The 14,557-nt window shown below is 46.7% G+C and overlaps 2 protein-coding genes across 2 annotated transcripts; both read right to left on the bottom strand.

The window, feature by feature from the left end:
- Positions 1–379: 379 nt before the first annotated feature.
- On the bottom strand, positions 380–13,691 carry LOC311368520 (uncharacterized protein). Its single transcript, XM_084487323.1, has 8 exons — positions 13,503–13,691; positions 12,652–12,784; positions 12,161–12,444; positions 11,750–11,821; positions 10,970–11,033; positions 9,291–10,585; positions 8,482–9,107; positions 380–1,778 (listed from the first exon to the last, which is right to left on the bottom strand). Exons 1-8 carry the CDS (start codon positions 13,677–13,679, stop codon positions 434–436), a joined length of 3,996 nt encoding a protein of 1,331 aa, XP_084343449.1. The 5' UTR covers positions 13,680–13,691; the 3' UTR covers positions 380–433.
- Positions 1,900–5,458, bottom strand: LOC311368442 (uncharacterized protein; the record flags this gene model as incomplete). Its single annotated transcript, XM_084487247.1, has 6 exons — positions 5,394–5,458; positions 4,060–4,192; positions 3,569–3,852; positions 3,158–3,229; positions 2,408–2,467; positions 1,900–2,019 (listed from the first exon to the last, which is right to left on the bottom strand). The coding sequence occupies exons 3-6, from the start codon at positions 3,764–3,766 to the stop codon at positions 1,900–1,902; spliced, it is 450 nt and encodes a 149-aa protein (XP_084343373.1). The 5' UTR covers positions 3,767–3,852; positions 4,060–4,192; positions 5,394–5,458.
- Positions 13,692–14,557: the final 866 nt, after the last annotated feature.

The raw sequence follows: 14,557 nt of genomic DNA, 5'->3' as shown, positions 1-14,557 counted from the left end.
CCTTTGTATTTACCCACGATGTGAAAGTTTCCGTACACCCATTGTCTCATTGAAGTATGCTTGGTAACCTTGCTGACTATCTTCCCATGATCAAGCTCTAATATTAAATCAAATCATTTTGCCAGCAGACTGACTCCTGTTCTCGCGAATGTGTGGTGCATTGTATGAGTCTCCAACATCTCCCATAGTTGGGATATGCGGCCTCCGGCTAAGGCCTTGACCTGAAAAAATAACTGACTATATTCGTAATGTACATGTGATGTGTTTGTTAGGTTAGAACAAGAGTTAACTATATTCTTAATGTACATGTCATGTGATGTGCTCGTTAGGCTATTTTGCCCATCAAAAGCGTCTTTAATCATGATAAATAAAAAGCAGTAATTTCAATGAATACAGGATAGAGGTGTTAATCAAAACGTCCCGTTGCCCCGTGTCAAAGCACTCCATCTCCCTTGTGCTTGAGCATGTGCACACGCAAATGGCTAGGGTCGCTGTAGCTGGTGTTGCACTGCAGACACACTAAGGGCTTCTCCCCGGTGTGAGTCCTCATGTGGATCTTCAGGTCTGAGCTATGACTGAAGCACTTTGTGCATTGGTCACACCTGTAGGGCTTCTCCCCGGTGTGAGTCCTCATGTGGCTCTTCAGGTGGTTCCTATGTCCGAAGCACTTCGCGCATTGGTCACAGCTGTAGGGCTTCTCCCCGGTGTGAGTCCTCATGTGGATCTTCAGGTCTGAGCTCTGACTGAAACACTTTGTGCATTGGTCACAGCTGTAGGGCTTCTCCCCGGTGTGAGTCCTCATGTGTTTCTTCAGGTTGCTGCTATGTCCAAAGCGCTTTGTGCATTGGTCACAGCTGTAGGGCTTCTCCCCGGTGTGAGTCATCATGTGGATCTTCAGGGTGGAGCTGAAACTGAAGCGCTTCTTGCATTGGTCACAGCTGTAGGGATTCTCCCCGGTGTGAGTCATCATGTGGATCTTCAGGGCGGAGTTGTGACTGAAGCACTTTGTGCATTGGTCACACCTGTAGGGCTTCTCCCCGGTGTGAGTCCTCATGTGGCTCTTCAGGTGGTTCCTATGTCCGAAGCACTTCGCGCATTGGTCACAGCTGTAGGGCTTCTCCCCGGTGTGAGTCCTCATGTGGATCTTCAGGTCTGAGCTCTGACTGAAACACTTTGGGCATTGGTCACAGCTGTAGGGCTTCTCCCCGGTGTGAGTCCTCATGTGTTTCTTCAGGTTGCTGCTATGTCCAAAGCGCTTTGTGCATTGGTCACAGCTGTAGGGCTTCTCCCCGGTGTGAGTCATCATGTGGATCTTCAGGGTGGAGCTGAAACTGAAGCGCTTCTTGCATTGGTCACAGCTGTAGGGATTCTCCCCGGTGTGAGTCATCATGTGGATCTTCAGGGCGGAGTTGTGACTGAAGCACTTTGTGCATTGGTCACACCTGTAGGGCTTCTCCCCGGTGTGAGTCCTCATGTGGAACTTCAGGTTGGCTCTATGTCCGAAGCGCTTCGCGCATTGGTCACAGCTGTAGGGCTTCTCCCCGGTGTGAGTCCTCATGTGGATCTTCAGGTCTGAGCTCTTACTGAAACGCTTTGGGCATTGGTCACAGCTGTAGGGCTTCTCCCCAGTGTGAGTCCTCATGTGTTTCTTCAGGTTGCTGCTTTGTCCAAAGCGCTTTGGGCATTGGTCACAGCTGTAGGGCTTCTCCCCGGTGTGAGTCCTCATGTGGATCTTCAGGGTGGAGTTGTGACTGAAGCGCTTTGTGCATTGGTCACAGCTGTAGGGCTTCTCCCCGCTGTGGTCCGCCGACGGCGAGCTCAAGGCCTCCAGCTCTGACGCGGTGAAGAGGGTGTCACGGCCGTCCACCGCTAGTGGGCCCTCCCCTTGTCCGTAGATGCTCAGGATCCGCAGCTCCCCGTTGTGACTGGACATGTGGGAGGAGCCAGGGGGGTCCACATGCAGACTCTCTGAGGTGGAGCCGCGCTGTGTGCTGCAGTTTCTAATGTCATTGCCGTCTCCTTCAGAGAGGAAAACAAAGACAGAGAAAGTAATGGTATTAATTCATTATTTGCACAAAGGGATACAGTATGTACTTTGTACACACTTGTGTATTTGAAGAATTATATTTTGACATTCTTTCTAACTTCTATTTATTGATTATGCCTTTTTCATGTCCCCTTGGGGTGGTCAAGGGTCAAAGACTCCAGCTGAGAAGGCACCTTGCCATGAAAAAGATGTAAATCATTCTACTATAAACTATATAAGTAGTCCTCGTGTTTTAGCAGGGCTCTGGTCATGATCCTTTTCCAAAGAGCACCAGGCTTTTTAGAGCAGGTAGAATCGAGTACATTCTCACTGGATCCAGGTCGTTTGCTTGCATAGATACAATGTGTATTACTAACCTACAGCGGGCATGCTTCCACCATTATCCTCTTCAACTTTGATTGAAGTGGTGTCTGGGGTCTGCTGCTTTCCACATAAAGAAGGAAGCACACACAAGACATTCTTTCATTTGCACAGAATAGTTGTCAATCCCCACTAACGACACATTGGGCCTTTTTACACTACCAAGCCGGTTCGGGCGCGGCTTGGCACGCTCTGCAATTTCATGTAAGAATGAGATCACATCTGAGTGTAGGCTAAAACGTGATTAATTATTTTAGTCCAAAAACGCCAACATATTCTTTATTTTGCTGACCACTTATTTTTTATCCTGACAAAAGCCTCGTAAGGAAAGTTCTTTCCTTACTACTAACTCTACTTACTGCATCCCCTTCTCCCCCATGATGGTCAGCAGCTCTCGGATTTCACCGTCCCTCCAGTTAGAACTACTCAGGTTGGTATCACTGCGTTGTCTCTGTTGTAGAGACAATGCAGCAACACCTCTACCCAAGTCCCGCCCCTGGAATCGCAAAGCTGTCTAATCGCATTTACATCAAAATCAAACCACCAATATGTGTAGGGTCCGAGAGGGTAAATTGGGGTGCGAAATCAAGCCGGTAAACTACCTCGGTCAGTGTACACATGCAGACGATGCAGGGGGAAAAAGGTGGGCATAAGACGGGCATATTTGGCAGTGTAAAAACGTTAACTGAATCATAAAGATGATCTGGTTAGCTTCTCTTTTGGATGGTGAATGACAAGATGATTTCCAACCTGCACACTCAGCTCCTCGCGGCAGCTCTCCACCTCTTCAACCTTGATTGAAATGGTGTCTGGGGTCTGTTGCTTTCCACATAAAGAAGTAAACACACACATGAGATTAGGGCTGCTCGATTATGGAAAAATCATAATCACGATTATTTTGGTCAATATTGAAATCTCGATTATTCAAACGATTATTTGAGAGTTTGAAAACATGATGCATTTATTCATAATTTCTCTCCAAAAAAAACACTTTGTAAATGAGAACTTCGAAATTTCCCCTTAAAAATATACACAAAATGGTCAAATAGAAAATAAAGTCCAGATATGAATCCAGCTGTTCTGCAATATCTATGGGTGGTGCTGGAGTTGTAACAGAGGAAGCCTCTCTTTTGGATGGTGAAGGAGAAGATGATTTCCAACCTGCACACTCATCTCCTCGCGGCAGGCCAATCGCTCGCCGCACTCCAGGCTCTTGGCCACGCTGTGGTCCGCAGACAGCGAGATCGGGGCCTCCACTTCTGACGCTGTGAAGAGGGTGTCATGGCCGTCCACCTCCAGTGGGCCCTCCCCTTTTCCGTAGACGCTCAGGATCTTCAGCTCCCCGTTGTGACTGGACATGTGGGGGGAGCCTGGGGCGTCCACACGCAGACTCTCCGAGGTGGCACCGCACTGCGTGCTGCGATCTCCAAAGGCATCGCAGTCTTCTGCAGAGGGAGAAAAAATGACAAAGAAATTGTTTTGATACACTGTTTGCATAAATGGAGGCAGTGTGTATTTCTACGCATGAAAGGAACTAATTAAATGTATGTGTATGTAACATTGACACAGAGGGTTTAAAATCAGCCTAGAATCTATGCTGCCTAGAATCTACTACATCAAAAGTAAATGTACTCAAGGTGGAAAGTACATACCGTCACTTGTAAAGTTGGGCCGCAAAGTCTTTAAGGATAGCTGTGTGCCTACATTATGTGTTTCCAGGTGGTCTGTCTGGCAGGCAACATCCCTTGAGAGAAGCAGCTGAATGTCAGCACTTGATGTGCTGGCCTGTGTAGAGACAACAAGGTCAAATTAGTACTCAATGTATTACTTTGTATATATTCCAGGTGCAAGTTGTAAGAAGATAGAAGATAAGCATGTTTAGTGAATTACATTAGCCTAATACTTAAAATTAGATCTATGAAATGATTTTACATTAATTCTTTACATATTTTATGTATCTTAAATGTTCACCTCATTATCTCAATACAATTACATCACGCTCTGCAGAAATCTGCAAATAAAACATTGATTTGAATCAGGTGTGAAGGAGAAAACATGAGTATGTATTTAGGAAGAGTGAACAGGCCATAATACGGCAATTCACCATGACGTCACACTATGTTCTTCCGGGTGGCAAAAGCCGATGCGTTCGCCGTTGGCACCACTAGTAAACAAACCCTTCCACGATCGAAAAAACAGTAATGGCTTGAATTAATGATTTTCTTCTTGCGGGGTGCTACGGGACGTCTCATTAATATATATATATATATAATATATTATATTATATTAATATAGTTTTCGTCATCGTTTCAACTTCAGATCAACAACAATGTTTTGTTAACTGTGTGACATAGTCTTTATTGTTATTTATTTATTTATTATTTATTATTATTATTTGTGTTTACAGCCGGCTGGATGGCTTCTGGTCAGTGGTAGCCGCTCGTTCTGCCACCCGGAAGTGTCGTTACGGCTATTGTTTACTAACATTCTGAAATGCCGTATTATCTCCTCATCAGTAAAGCGCTACAACTACTGCGGTCACGTAGCTGGTAAACATTCGTTTGTAATTGGGTGAGCAGACATTCCTAAAGATTGGGGACATTCCCTCGGTATCCAAGCAGTATGGATCAGTGCCTGTACCCCCTTTGCTGAATTGTGCCCAGTCTCGTGTGATTCTCCTGGTTTGCAGAGGTGCACACTCAGTCAGAACGGTTATCCAAATAACAAAGAAGTGTACGACACTCGCGCAAGTGTGTGTGCATGCATTCACACACATGCCTGATGCTATCCATCTTTACATAAGCGACAATAACTTGGCTGTTAGCTGTATAGCTAATGCTACAGCAACATTCCAAATGTAACAAGGTAACCATACAGTAAAGCAACAACTTGATATAGCGTTAGTTGATTTACTTGTCCGAGGTTTGTAGCTGTAACTTTGGGAAGTTGTGTCGGCGCATTTCCAGAGAAAATAAAATCAACCCACTGGTTCTTCAGAGGCTCGGATGAAGGAACTAAAAATAGACCTTTGTGTTCACTTGTACATCCAAGCACTGAACAACTGCCATGCTTGACTCGTTTGCTAGCCATGATGTCTCTCCAGGAAAAACCGATGCACCGCTCACACGGCCGCAGCTCATTCTCTTATGGGCGGTCGGGCCAGTAGCGAAGTCCCGCCCCTTCCGGTAGGTTTGTTGGGTTAGTGATGGTGTTGGGGCAACACTAGACTGGGTAGCCCCACCCACACCTGCCGGCGATTGGAATTCGCCCTGCACATGGGGATGGAAAGGAACATGTTTAATCTTCCTGTTTCCTATCCCAATCCGTTTGGCACCAATCACCAAGCTGGCTTTTTTCACCTGGCGCGCTATTGGCTGGTTAACCACGATGACGACAGAGAAACGTCGCAAGCAGCCGAAGCGGAGCAACCGCTGCCCGTCGGTGCAGCCGTCGCTGCTGTTTTAAATGACTTCAGGGGCACGTGTTCTTTGAAAGCTGAGCAGAAACTGGAGAAATTCCTCCAAAGAAAGGATGTATTTGCTTTACTGCCGACTGGTTTTGGTAAAAGTTTAATCTACCAGCTAGCCCCGCTGGTGGCCAATTGCTTGCAGCCATTTGAACTACGCCCGCCTCTTGTGCAGGAGAAAATGACGGCACCCTAGCCTGGCAATAGCCAGGCAATAGCCAGGCTAGGGCAACACTACCCTATCCTGTACAAATGGTGTTGTACGCACTGCAAAGTTGAGGCTGACTCCGGCATGTTTCTAGTGATGGCAAATGAAGCTTTTTATGAAGCATTGAAGCGTTCAGCCAATTGTTTCGGAAATAGGTTCGTTACTCGATGCTTCAGTGATAGTGACCTCTGCTGGCGAAGTGCCAGGCTGCAGTGGATTTAACGCGCGTTTGCTTTGAAAATGATTTGACGTACACACACACACTAACACTGAATATCATGTTATATTTACAAATAAAGATTGATGAATGTGTGTTGTTTTATTGAGGTGAAAATATGGCATATGTTGCTGGCTTGGGTGTGCTTGTGGAACTATGACAGGGGGCCGGGTTGGGTGTGCTTGTGAAACTATGACAGGGGCCTGGGAAACATTCAAAGATTTTTATTGAGATACATTATTTTTTCACCGGTGCTTGGATTAAGCGGTTTCTTTTTTTGCTTACAATTTCTCCACATTTAGAGAACACCCTCTCACAGGGAACAGATGATGCTGTGAGTGTCAGGATAGTGTGTAGCGTGTAATCGAAGACCTCTGTTGTAATAAAGATGATGCGTTATATCTAAAGGGAAATGTAAGGGGGCATCTCATTTTACTGAATGAATTGCACTTGTGTGACAACAAGTCATTGATTTAATTATTGTCTACACATGTTTGCCACTAGAGGTCACCCAAGCCTAATTCTTGCCTACTTCACCCCTGTTATAGATGAACGGAGATCAGGTAAGCAGCTGCCTAGCCCAGTGATTAGGCTGTGAAATAATAATCACGTCACGTGTTGAAAACTAAATTACTATATTTACTGTGCCCCTAACCCCAAAAAACACTGTAACCACCGCTAGTATCGCAACTAACCGTAACTTTATGAGCGAGAGAACCGTATGGGCGAGAGCACTCACCTTTACTGTGTGTGCATTGGCCCCTAACCACCAGTGTTGCCAGATTGGAATCAGGTATAATGTGGTATTCAATTGCAGTCTATTTCACAAGTGAACTTTGCAAGCAATTTGTAATAAGCGTAACTATAATATATAATTGTATAGAAATGACATAAACCCTGATTATATAATTACTTGTCAATTGAAATGAATTTCTATACATTCTCCTTGGACCTAGGGACCCCTCCCGCCCGCTCTTATTGAAAAGGTGTTAAGATAGCTCTCATTTGCATTGCAACTGTAGCCACCAAGTCGGGTACTGAGGCCAATCGACTGACTTCTTTGTTGTGTATATTCCTTTAACTGTCTTGCAGCCATGTCCACTTCACCCATAGTGTGTTACAATCTCTGTCTGGCCAATCCTAAACTCTCCACGATTGCCACTCATCCTCCCCTTTGTTTCCTTTGTATTTACCCACGATGTGAAAGTTTCCGTACACCCATCGTCTCATTGAAGTATGCTTGGTAACTTTGCTGACTGTATCTTCCCATGATCAAGCTCTAATATTAAATCAAATAATTTTGCTGTCAGGAGTATCCTAAAAATAAGTTATTCTTCATCACATACATCAACATTAACAATAAAAACAAAGCAAATCAAAAGTTGGAAAGTGTTGGGAAAAACAGTCTGTCTAGTTACTTGACGAGATAAAATGAGACGGAGAGGTAATAAAGTCTGTCAGCACAAGGACCTCTGATTTATTGAGTGAAGTAGCAAAGGTTATACTGATTCATAAAGCGTGAGAGATCAAATATTTCCAAGTCCCTAACAGCGCTGAGGTCATCTGGAGCTTCGCCTCCGTGGAAGTTCTGCTTCAGAAGAGCATGAGGTGTTCCTGTGTGATGCAGTCTTATGCTGTATTTTCCCTCCCAACGAGGTGTGTGTGTTTCTGGATGTTTAGCTTGACCTTGAGCCTCCGGGCTCTGATATCTGAGTGTCTTCTGTGTTTCTCCTAACCAGCTGTGAGGGCTTCTCGAGGGGTATCTTGACCCTGAGCTGTGGCCGAATGTTATCAGCAGACTGACTCCTGTTCTCGCGAATGTGTGGTGCATTGTATGAGTCTCCGACATCTCCCATAGTTGGGATATGCGGCCTCCGGCTAAGGCCTTGACCTGAAAAAATAACTGACTATATTCGTAATGTATATGTGATGTGTTCGTTAGGTTAGAACAAGAGTTAACTATATTCTTAATGTACATGTGATGTGCTCGTTAGGCTATTTTGCCCATCAAAAGCGTCTTTAATCATGATAAATAAAAAGCAGTAATTTCAATGAATACAGGATAGAGGTGTCAATCAAAACGTCCCGTTGCCCCGTGTCAAAGCACTCCATCTCCCTTGTGCTTGAGCATGTGCACACGCAAATGGCTAGGGTCGCTGTAGCTGGTGTTGCACTGCAGACACACTAAGGGCTTCTCCCCGGTGTGAGTCCTCATGTGGTTCTTCAGGTGGTTGCTATGTCCGAAGCGCTTTGTGCATTGGTCACAGCTGTAGGGCTTCTCGCCGGTGTGAGTCCTCATGTGGCTCTTCAGGGCGAAGCTCTGACTGAAGCGCTTTGTGCATTGGTCACAGCTGTAGGGCTTCTCCCCGGTGTGAGTCATCATGTGGCTCTTCAGGGCGGAGCTGAACCTGTAGCGCTTCGTGCATTGGTCACAGCTGTAGGGCTTCTCCCCGGTGTGAGTCCTCATGTGTTTCTTCAGGGCGGAGCTGTGACTGAAGCGCTTTGTGCATTGGTCACAGCTGTAGGGCTTCTCGCCGGTGTGAGTCCTCATGTGGCTCTTCAGGGAGACGCTCTGACTGAAGCGCTTTGTGCATTGGTCACAGCTGTAGGGCTTCTCCCCGGAGTGAGTTCTCATGTGGAGCTTCAAGTGGGGGCTCTGACTGAAGCGCTTTGTGCATTGGTCACAGCTGTAGGGCTTCTCCCCGGAGTGAGTCCTCATGTGGAGCTTCAGCCTGCATTTCTTTCCGAAGCGCATCATGCATTGGTCGCACCCGTACGGCTTCTTGTCGGTGTGGGTACGCATGTGGACGATCATCTTGGCATTGTCAGGAAAAACCTTGCCACACAAGACACGGTCCTTGTGGCCGCCCCGATGCCCAGTCAGCTCCTCAAGGCGGACGAGATGCACGCTGCAGTCCAGGCTCTTGGCCACGCTGTGGTCCAGGCTCTTGGCCACGCTGTCGCCATTTCCCTTGTGCTTGAGCATGTGCACATGCAAATGGCTAGGGTCGCTGTAGCTGGTGTTGCACTGCAGACACACTAAGGGCTTCTCCCCGGTGTGAGTCCTCATGTGGATCTGCAGGTTGTAGCTCTGACTGAAGCGCTTTGTGCATTGGTCACAGCTGTAGGGCTTCTCCCTGGTGTGAGTCCTCATGTGGATCTGCAGGTTGTAGCTCTGACTGAAGCGCTTTGTGCATTGGTCACAGCTGTAGGGCTTCTCCCCGGTGTGAGTCCTCATGTGGATCTTCAGGTCTGAGCTAAGACTGAAGCACTTTGTGCATTGGTCACACCTGTAGGGCTTCTCCCCGGTGTGAGTCCTCATGTGGAGCTTCAGGGAGAAGTTACGACTGAAGCACTTTGTGCATTGGTCACAGCTGTAGGGCTTCTCCCCGGTGTGAGTCCTCATGTGGATCTTCAGGTCTGAGCTCTTATTGAAACGCTTTGCGCATTGGTCACAGCTGTAGGGCTTCTCCCCGGTGTGAGTCCTCATGTGGAGCTTCAGGTTGGCGCTATGTCCAAAGCGCTTTGGGCATTGGTCACAGCTGTAGGGCTTCTCCCCAGTGTGAGTGCTCATGTGGCTCTTCAGGTGGTTGTTATGTCTGAAGCGCTTCGTGCATTGGTCACAGCTGTAGGGCTTCTCGCCGGTGTGAGTCCTCATGTGGATCTTCAGGGTGGAGCTGAACCTGAATCCCTTCGTGCATTGGTCACAGCTGTAGGGCTTCTCCCTGGTGTGAGTCCTCATGTGGATCTTCAGGGTGGAGCTGTGACTGAAGTGCTTTGTGCATTGGTCACAGCTGTAGGGCTTCTCCCCGCTGTGAGTCCTCATGTGGAACTTCAGGTTGGCTCTATGTCCGAAGCGCTTCGCGCATTGGTCACAGCTGTAGGGCTTCTCCCCGGTGTGAGTCCTCATGTGGATCTTCAGGTCTGAGCTCTGACTGAAACGCTTTGGGCATTGGTCACAGCTGTAGGGCTTCTCCCCGGTGTGAGTCCTCATGTGTTTCTTCAGGGCGGAGTTGTGACTGAAGCGCTTTGTGCATTGGTCACAGCTGTAGGGCTTCTCCCCGCTGTGGTCCGCCGACGGCGAGCTCAAGGCCTCCAGCTCTGACGCGGTGAAGAGGGTGTCACGGCCGTCCACCGCTAGTGGGCCCTCCCCTTGTCCGTAGACGCTCAGGATCCGCAGCTCCCCGTTGTGACTGGACATGTGGGAGGAGCCAGGGGGGTCCACATGCAGACTCTCTGAGGTGGAGCCGCGCTGTGTGCTGCAGTTTCTAATGTCATTGCCGTCTCCTTCAGAGAGGAAAACAAAGACAGATAAAGTAATGGTATTAATTCATTATTTGCACAAAGGGATACAGTATGTACTTTGTACACACTTGTGTATTTGAAGAATTATATTTTGACATTCTTTCTAACTTCTATTTATTGATTATGCCTTTTTCATGTCCCCTTGGGGTGGTCAAGGGTCAAAGACTCCAGCTGAGAAGGCACCTTGCCATGAAAAAGATGTAAATCATTCTACTATAAACTATATAAGTAGTCCTCGTGTTTTAGCAGGGCTCTGGTCATGATCCTTTTCCAAAGAGCACCAGGCTTTTTAGAGCAGGTAGAATCAAGTACATTCTCACTGGATCCAGGTCGTTTGCTTGCATAGATGCAATGTGTATTACTAACCTACAGCGGGCATGCCTCCACCATTATCCTCTTCAACTTTGATTGAAGTGGTGTCTGGGGTCTGCTGCTTTCCACATAAAGAAGGAAGCACACACAAGACATTCTTTCATTTGCACAGAATAGTTGTCAATCCCCACTAACGACACATTGGGCCTTTTTACACTACCAAGCCGGTTCGGGCGCGGCTTGGCACGCCCTGCAATTTCATGCAAGAATGAGATCACATCTGAGTGTAGGCTAAAACGTGATTAATTATTTTAGTCCAAAAACGCCAACATATTCTTTATTTTGCTGACCACTTATTTTTTATCCTGACAAAAGCCTCGTAAGGAAAGTTCTTTCCTTACTACTAACTCTACTTACTGCATCCCTTTCTCCCCCATGATGGTCAGCAGCTCTCGGATTTCACCGTCCCTCCAGTTAGAACTACTCAGGTTGGTATCACTGCGTTGTCTCTGTTGTAGAGACAATGCAGCAACACCTCTACCCAAGTCCCGCCCCTGGAATCGCAAAGCTGTCTAATCGCATTTACATCAAAATCAAACCACCAATATGTGTAGGGTCCGAGAGGGTAAATTGGGGTGCGAAATCAAGCCGGTAAACTACCTCGGTCAGTGTACACATGCAGACGATGCAGGGGGAAAAAGGTGGGCATAAGACGGGCATATTTGGCAGTGTAAAAACGTTAACTGAATCATAAAGATGTGTGCTTTCTAAGGGTGTGTGCTGGAGTTGGGTTAGCCTCTCTTTTGGATGGTGAATGACAAGATGATTTCCAACCTGCACACTCAGCTCCTCGTGGCAGCTCTCCACCTCTTCAACCTTGATTGAAATGGTGTCTGGGGTCTGTTGCTTTCCACATAAAGAAGTAAACACACACATGAGATTAGGGCTGCTCGATTATGGAAAAATCATAATCACGATTATTTTGGTCAATATTGAAATCTCGATTATTCAAACGATTATTTGAGAGTTTGAAAACATGATGCATTTATTCATAATTTCTCTCCAAAAAAAACACTTTGTAAATGAGAACTTCGAAATTTCCCCTTAAAAATATACACAAAATGGTCAAATAGAAAATAAAGTCCAGATATGAATCCAGCTGTTCTGCAATATCTATGGGTGGTGCTGGAGTTGTAACAGAGGAAGCCTCTCTTTTGGATGGTGAAGGAGAAGATGATTTCCAACCTGCACACTCATCTCCTCGCGGCAGGCCAATCGCTCGCCGCACTCCAGGCTCTTGGCCACGCTGTGGTCCGCAGACAGCGAGATCGGGGCCTCCACTTCTGACGCTGTGAAGAGGGTGTCATGGCCGTCCACCTCCAGTGGGCCCTCCCCTTTTCCGTAGACGCTCAGGATCTTCAGCTCCCCGTTGTGACTGGACATGTGGGGGGAGCCTGGGGCGTCCACACGCAGACTCTCCGAGGTGGCACCGCACTGCGTGCTGCGATCTCCAAAGGCATCGCAGTCTTCTGCAGAGGGAGAAAAAATGACAAAGAAATTGTTTTGATACACTGTTTGCATAAATGGAGGCAGTGTGTATTTCTACGCATGAAAGGAACTAATTAAATGTATGTGTATGTAACATTGACACAGAGGGTTTAAAATCAGCCTAGAATCTATGCTGCCTAGAATCTACTACATCAAAAGTAAATGTACTCAAGGTGGAAAGTACATACCGTCACTTGTAAAGTTGGGCCGCAAAGTCTTTAAGGATAGCTGTGTGCCTACATTATGTGTTTCCAGGTGGTCTGTCTGGCAGGCTACATCCCTTGAGAGAAGCAGCTGAATGTCAGCACTTGATGTGCTGGCCTGTGTAGAGACAACAAGGTCAAATTAGTACTCAATGTATTACTTTGTATATATTCCAGGTGCAAGTTGTAAGAAGATAGAAGATAAGCATGTTTAGTGAATTACATTAGCCTAATACTTAAAATTAGATCTATGAAATGATTTTACATTAATTCTTTACATATTTTATATATCTTAAATGTTCACCTCATTATCTCAATACAATTACATCACGCTCTGCAGAAATCTGCAAATAAAACAGTGATTTGAATCAGGTGTGAAGGAGAAAACATGAGTATGTATTTAGGAAGAGTGAACAGGCCATAATTATCTCCTCATCAGTAAAGCGCTACAACTACTGCGGTCACGTAGCTGGTAAACATTCGTTTGTAATTGGGTGAGCAGACATTCCTAAAGATTGGGGACATTCCCTCGGTATCCAAGCAGTATGGATCAGTGCCTGTACCCCCTTTGCTGAATTGTGCACAGTCTAGTGTGATTCTCCTGGTTTGCAGAGGTGCACATTCAGTCAGAACGGTTATCCAAATAACAAAGAAGTGTACGACACTCGCGCAAGTGTGTGTGCATGCATTCACACACATGCCTGATGCTATCCATCTTTACATAAGCGACAATAACTTGGCTGTTAGCTGTATAGCTAATGCTACAGCAACATTCCAAATGTAACAAGGTAACCATACAGTAAAGCAACAACATGATATAGCGTTAGTTGATTTACTTGTCCGAGGTTTGTAGCTGTAACTTTGGGAAGTTGTGTCGGCGCATTTCCAGAGAAAATAAAATCAACCCACTGGTTCTTCAGAGGCTCGGATGAAGGAACTAAAAATAGACCTTTGTGTTCACTTGTACATCCAAGCACTGAACAACTGCCATGCTTGACTCGTTTGCTAGCCATGACGTCTCTCCAGGAAAAAACGATGCACCGCTCACACGGCCGCAGCTCATTCTCTTATGGGCGGTCGGGCCAGTAGCGAAGTCCCGCCCCTTCCGGTAGGTTTGTTGGGTCAGTGATGATGTTGGGGCAACACTATACTGGGTAGCCCCGCCCACACCTGCCGGCGATTGGAATTCGCCCTGCACATGGGGATGGAAAGGAACATGTTTAATCTTCCTGTTTCCTATCCCAATCCGTTTGGCACCAATCACCAAGCTGGCTTTTTTCACCTGGCGCGCTATTGGCTGGTTAAACACGATGACGACAGAGAAACGTCGCAAGCAGCAGCCGAAGCGGAGCAACCGCTGCCCGTCGGTGCAGCCGTCGCTGCTGTTTTAAATGACTTCAGGAGCAGAAACTTGCTCTGGAGAAATTCCTCCAAAGAAAGGATGTATTTGCTTTACTGCCGACTGGTTTTGGTAAAAGTTTAATCTACCAGCTAGCCCCGCTGGTGGCCAATTGCTTGCAGCCATTTGAACTACGCCCGCCTCTTGTGCAGGAGAAAATGACGGCACCCTTACCAGACCAACGTGCAATCTACGATTGGACTTGGTCTGGCAATAGCCAGGCTAGGGCAACACTACCCTATCCTGTACAAATGGTGTTGTACGCACTGCAAAGTTGAGGCTGACTCCGGCATGTTTCTAGTGATTGCAAATGAAGCATTGAAGCGTTCAGCCAATTGTTTCGGAAATAGGTTCGTTACTCGATGCTTCAGTGATAGTGACCTCTGCTGGCGAAGTGCCAGGCTGCAGTGGATTTAACGCGCGTTTGCTTTGAAAATGATTTGACGTACACACACACACACACACACACACACACACACACACACACACACA

This window comes from Micromesistius poutassou, assembly GCF_964030765.1.
Source record: "Micromesistius poutassou genome assembly, chromosome: 23".
NCBI lineage: Eukaryota > Metazoa > Chordata > Actinopteri > Gadiformes > Gadidae > Micromesistius > Micromesistius poutassou.
This window is presented reverse-complemented; position numbering and strand designations above follow the sequence as displayed.

Bases quoted from the DNA above. Each gene is read 5' to 3' on its own strand.
- LOC311368520 (XM_084487323.1), bottom strand. From the start codon at position 13,679: ATGGCTAGCAAACGAGTCAAGCATGGCAGTTGTTCAGTGCTTGGATGT. The intron at 12,445-12,651 runs GTATGTACTTTC...CTCCCTCTGCAG, and splicing joins GCCCAACTTTACAAGTGACG to AAGACTGCGATGCCTTTGGA. The intron at 10,586-10,969 runs GTTAGTAATACA...TCCTCTCTGAAG, and splicing joins TGGAGGCATGCCCGCTGTAG to GAGACGGCAATGACATTAGA.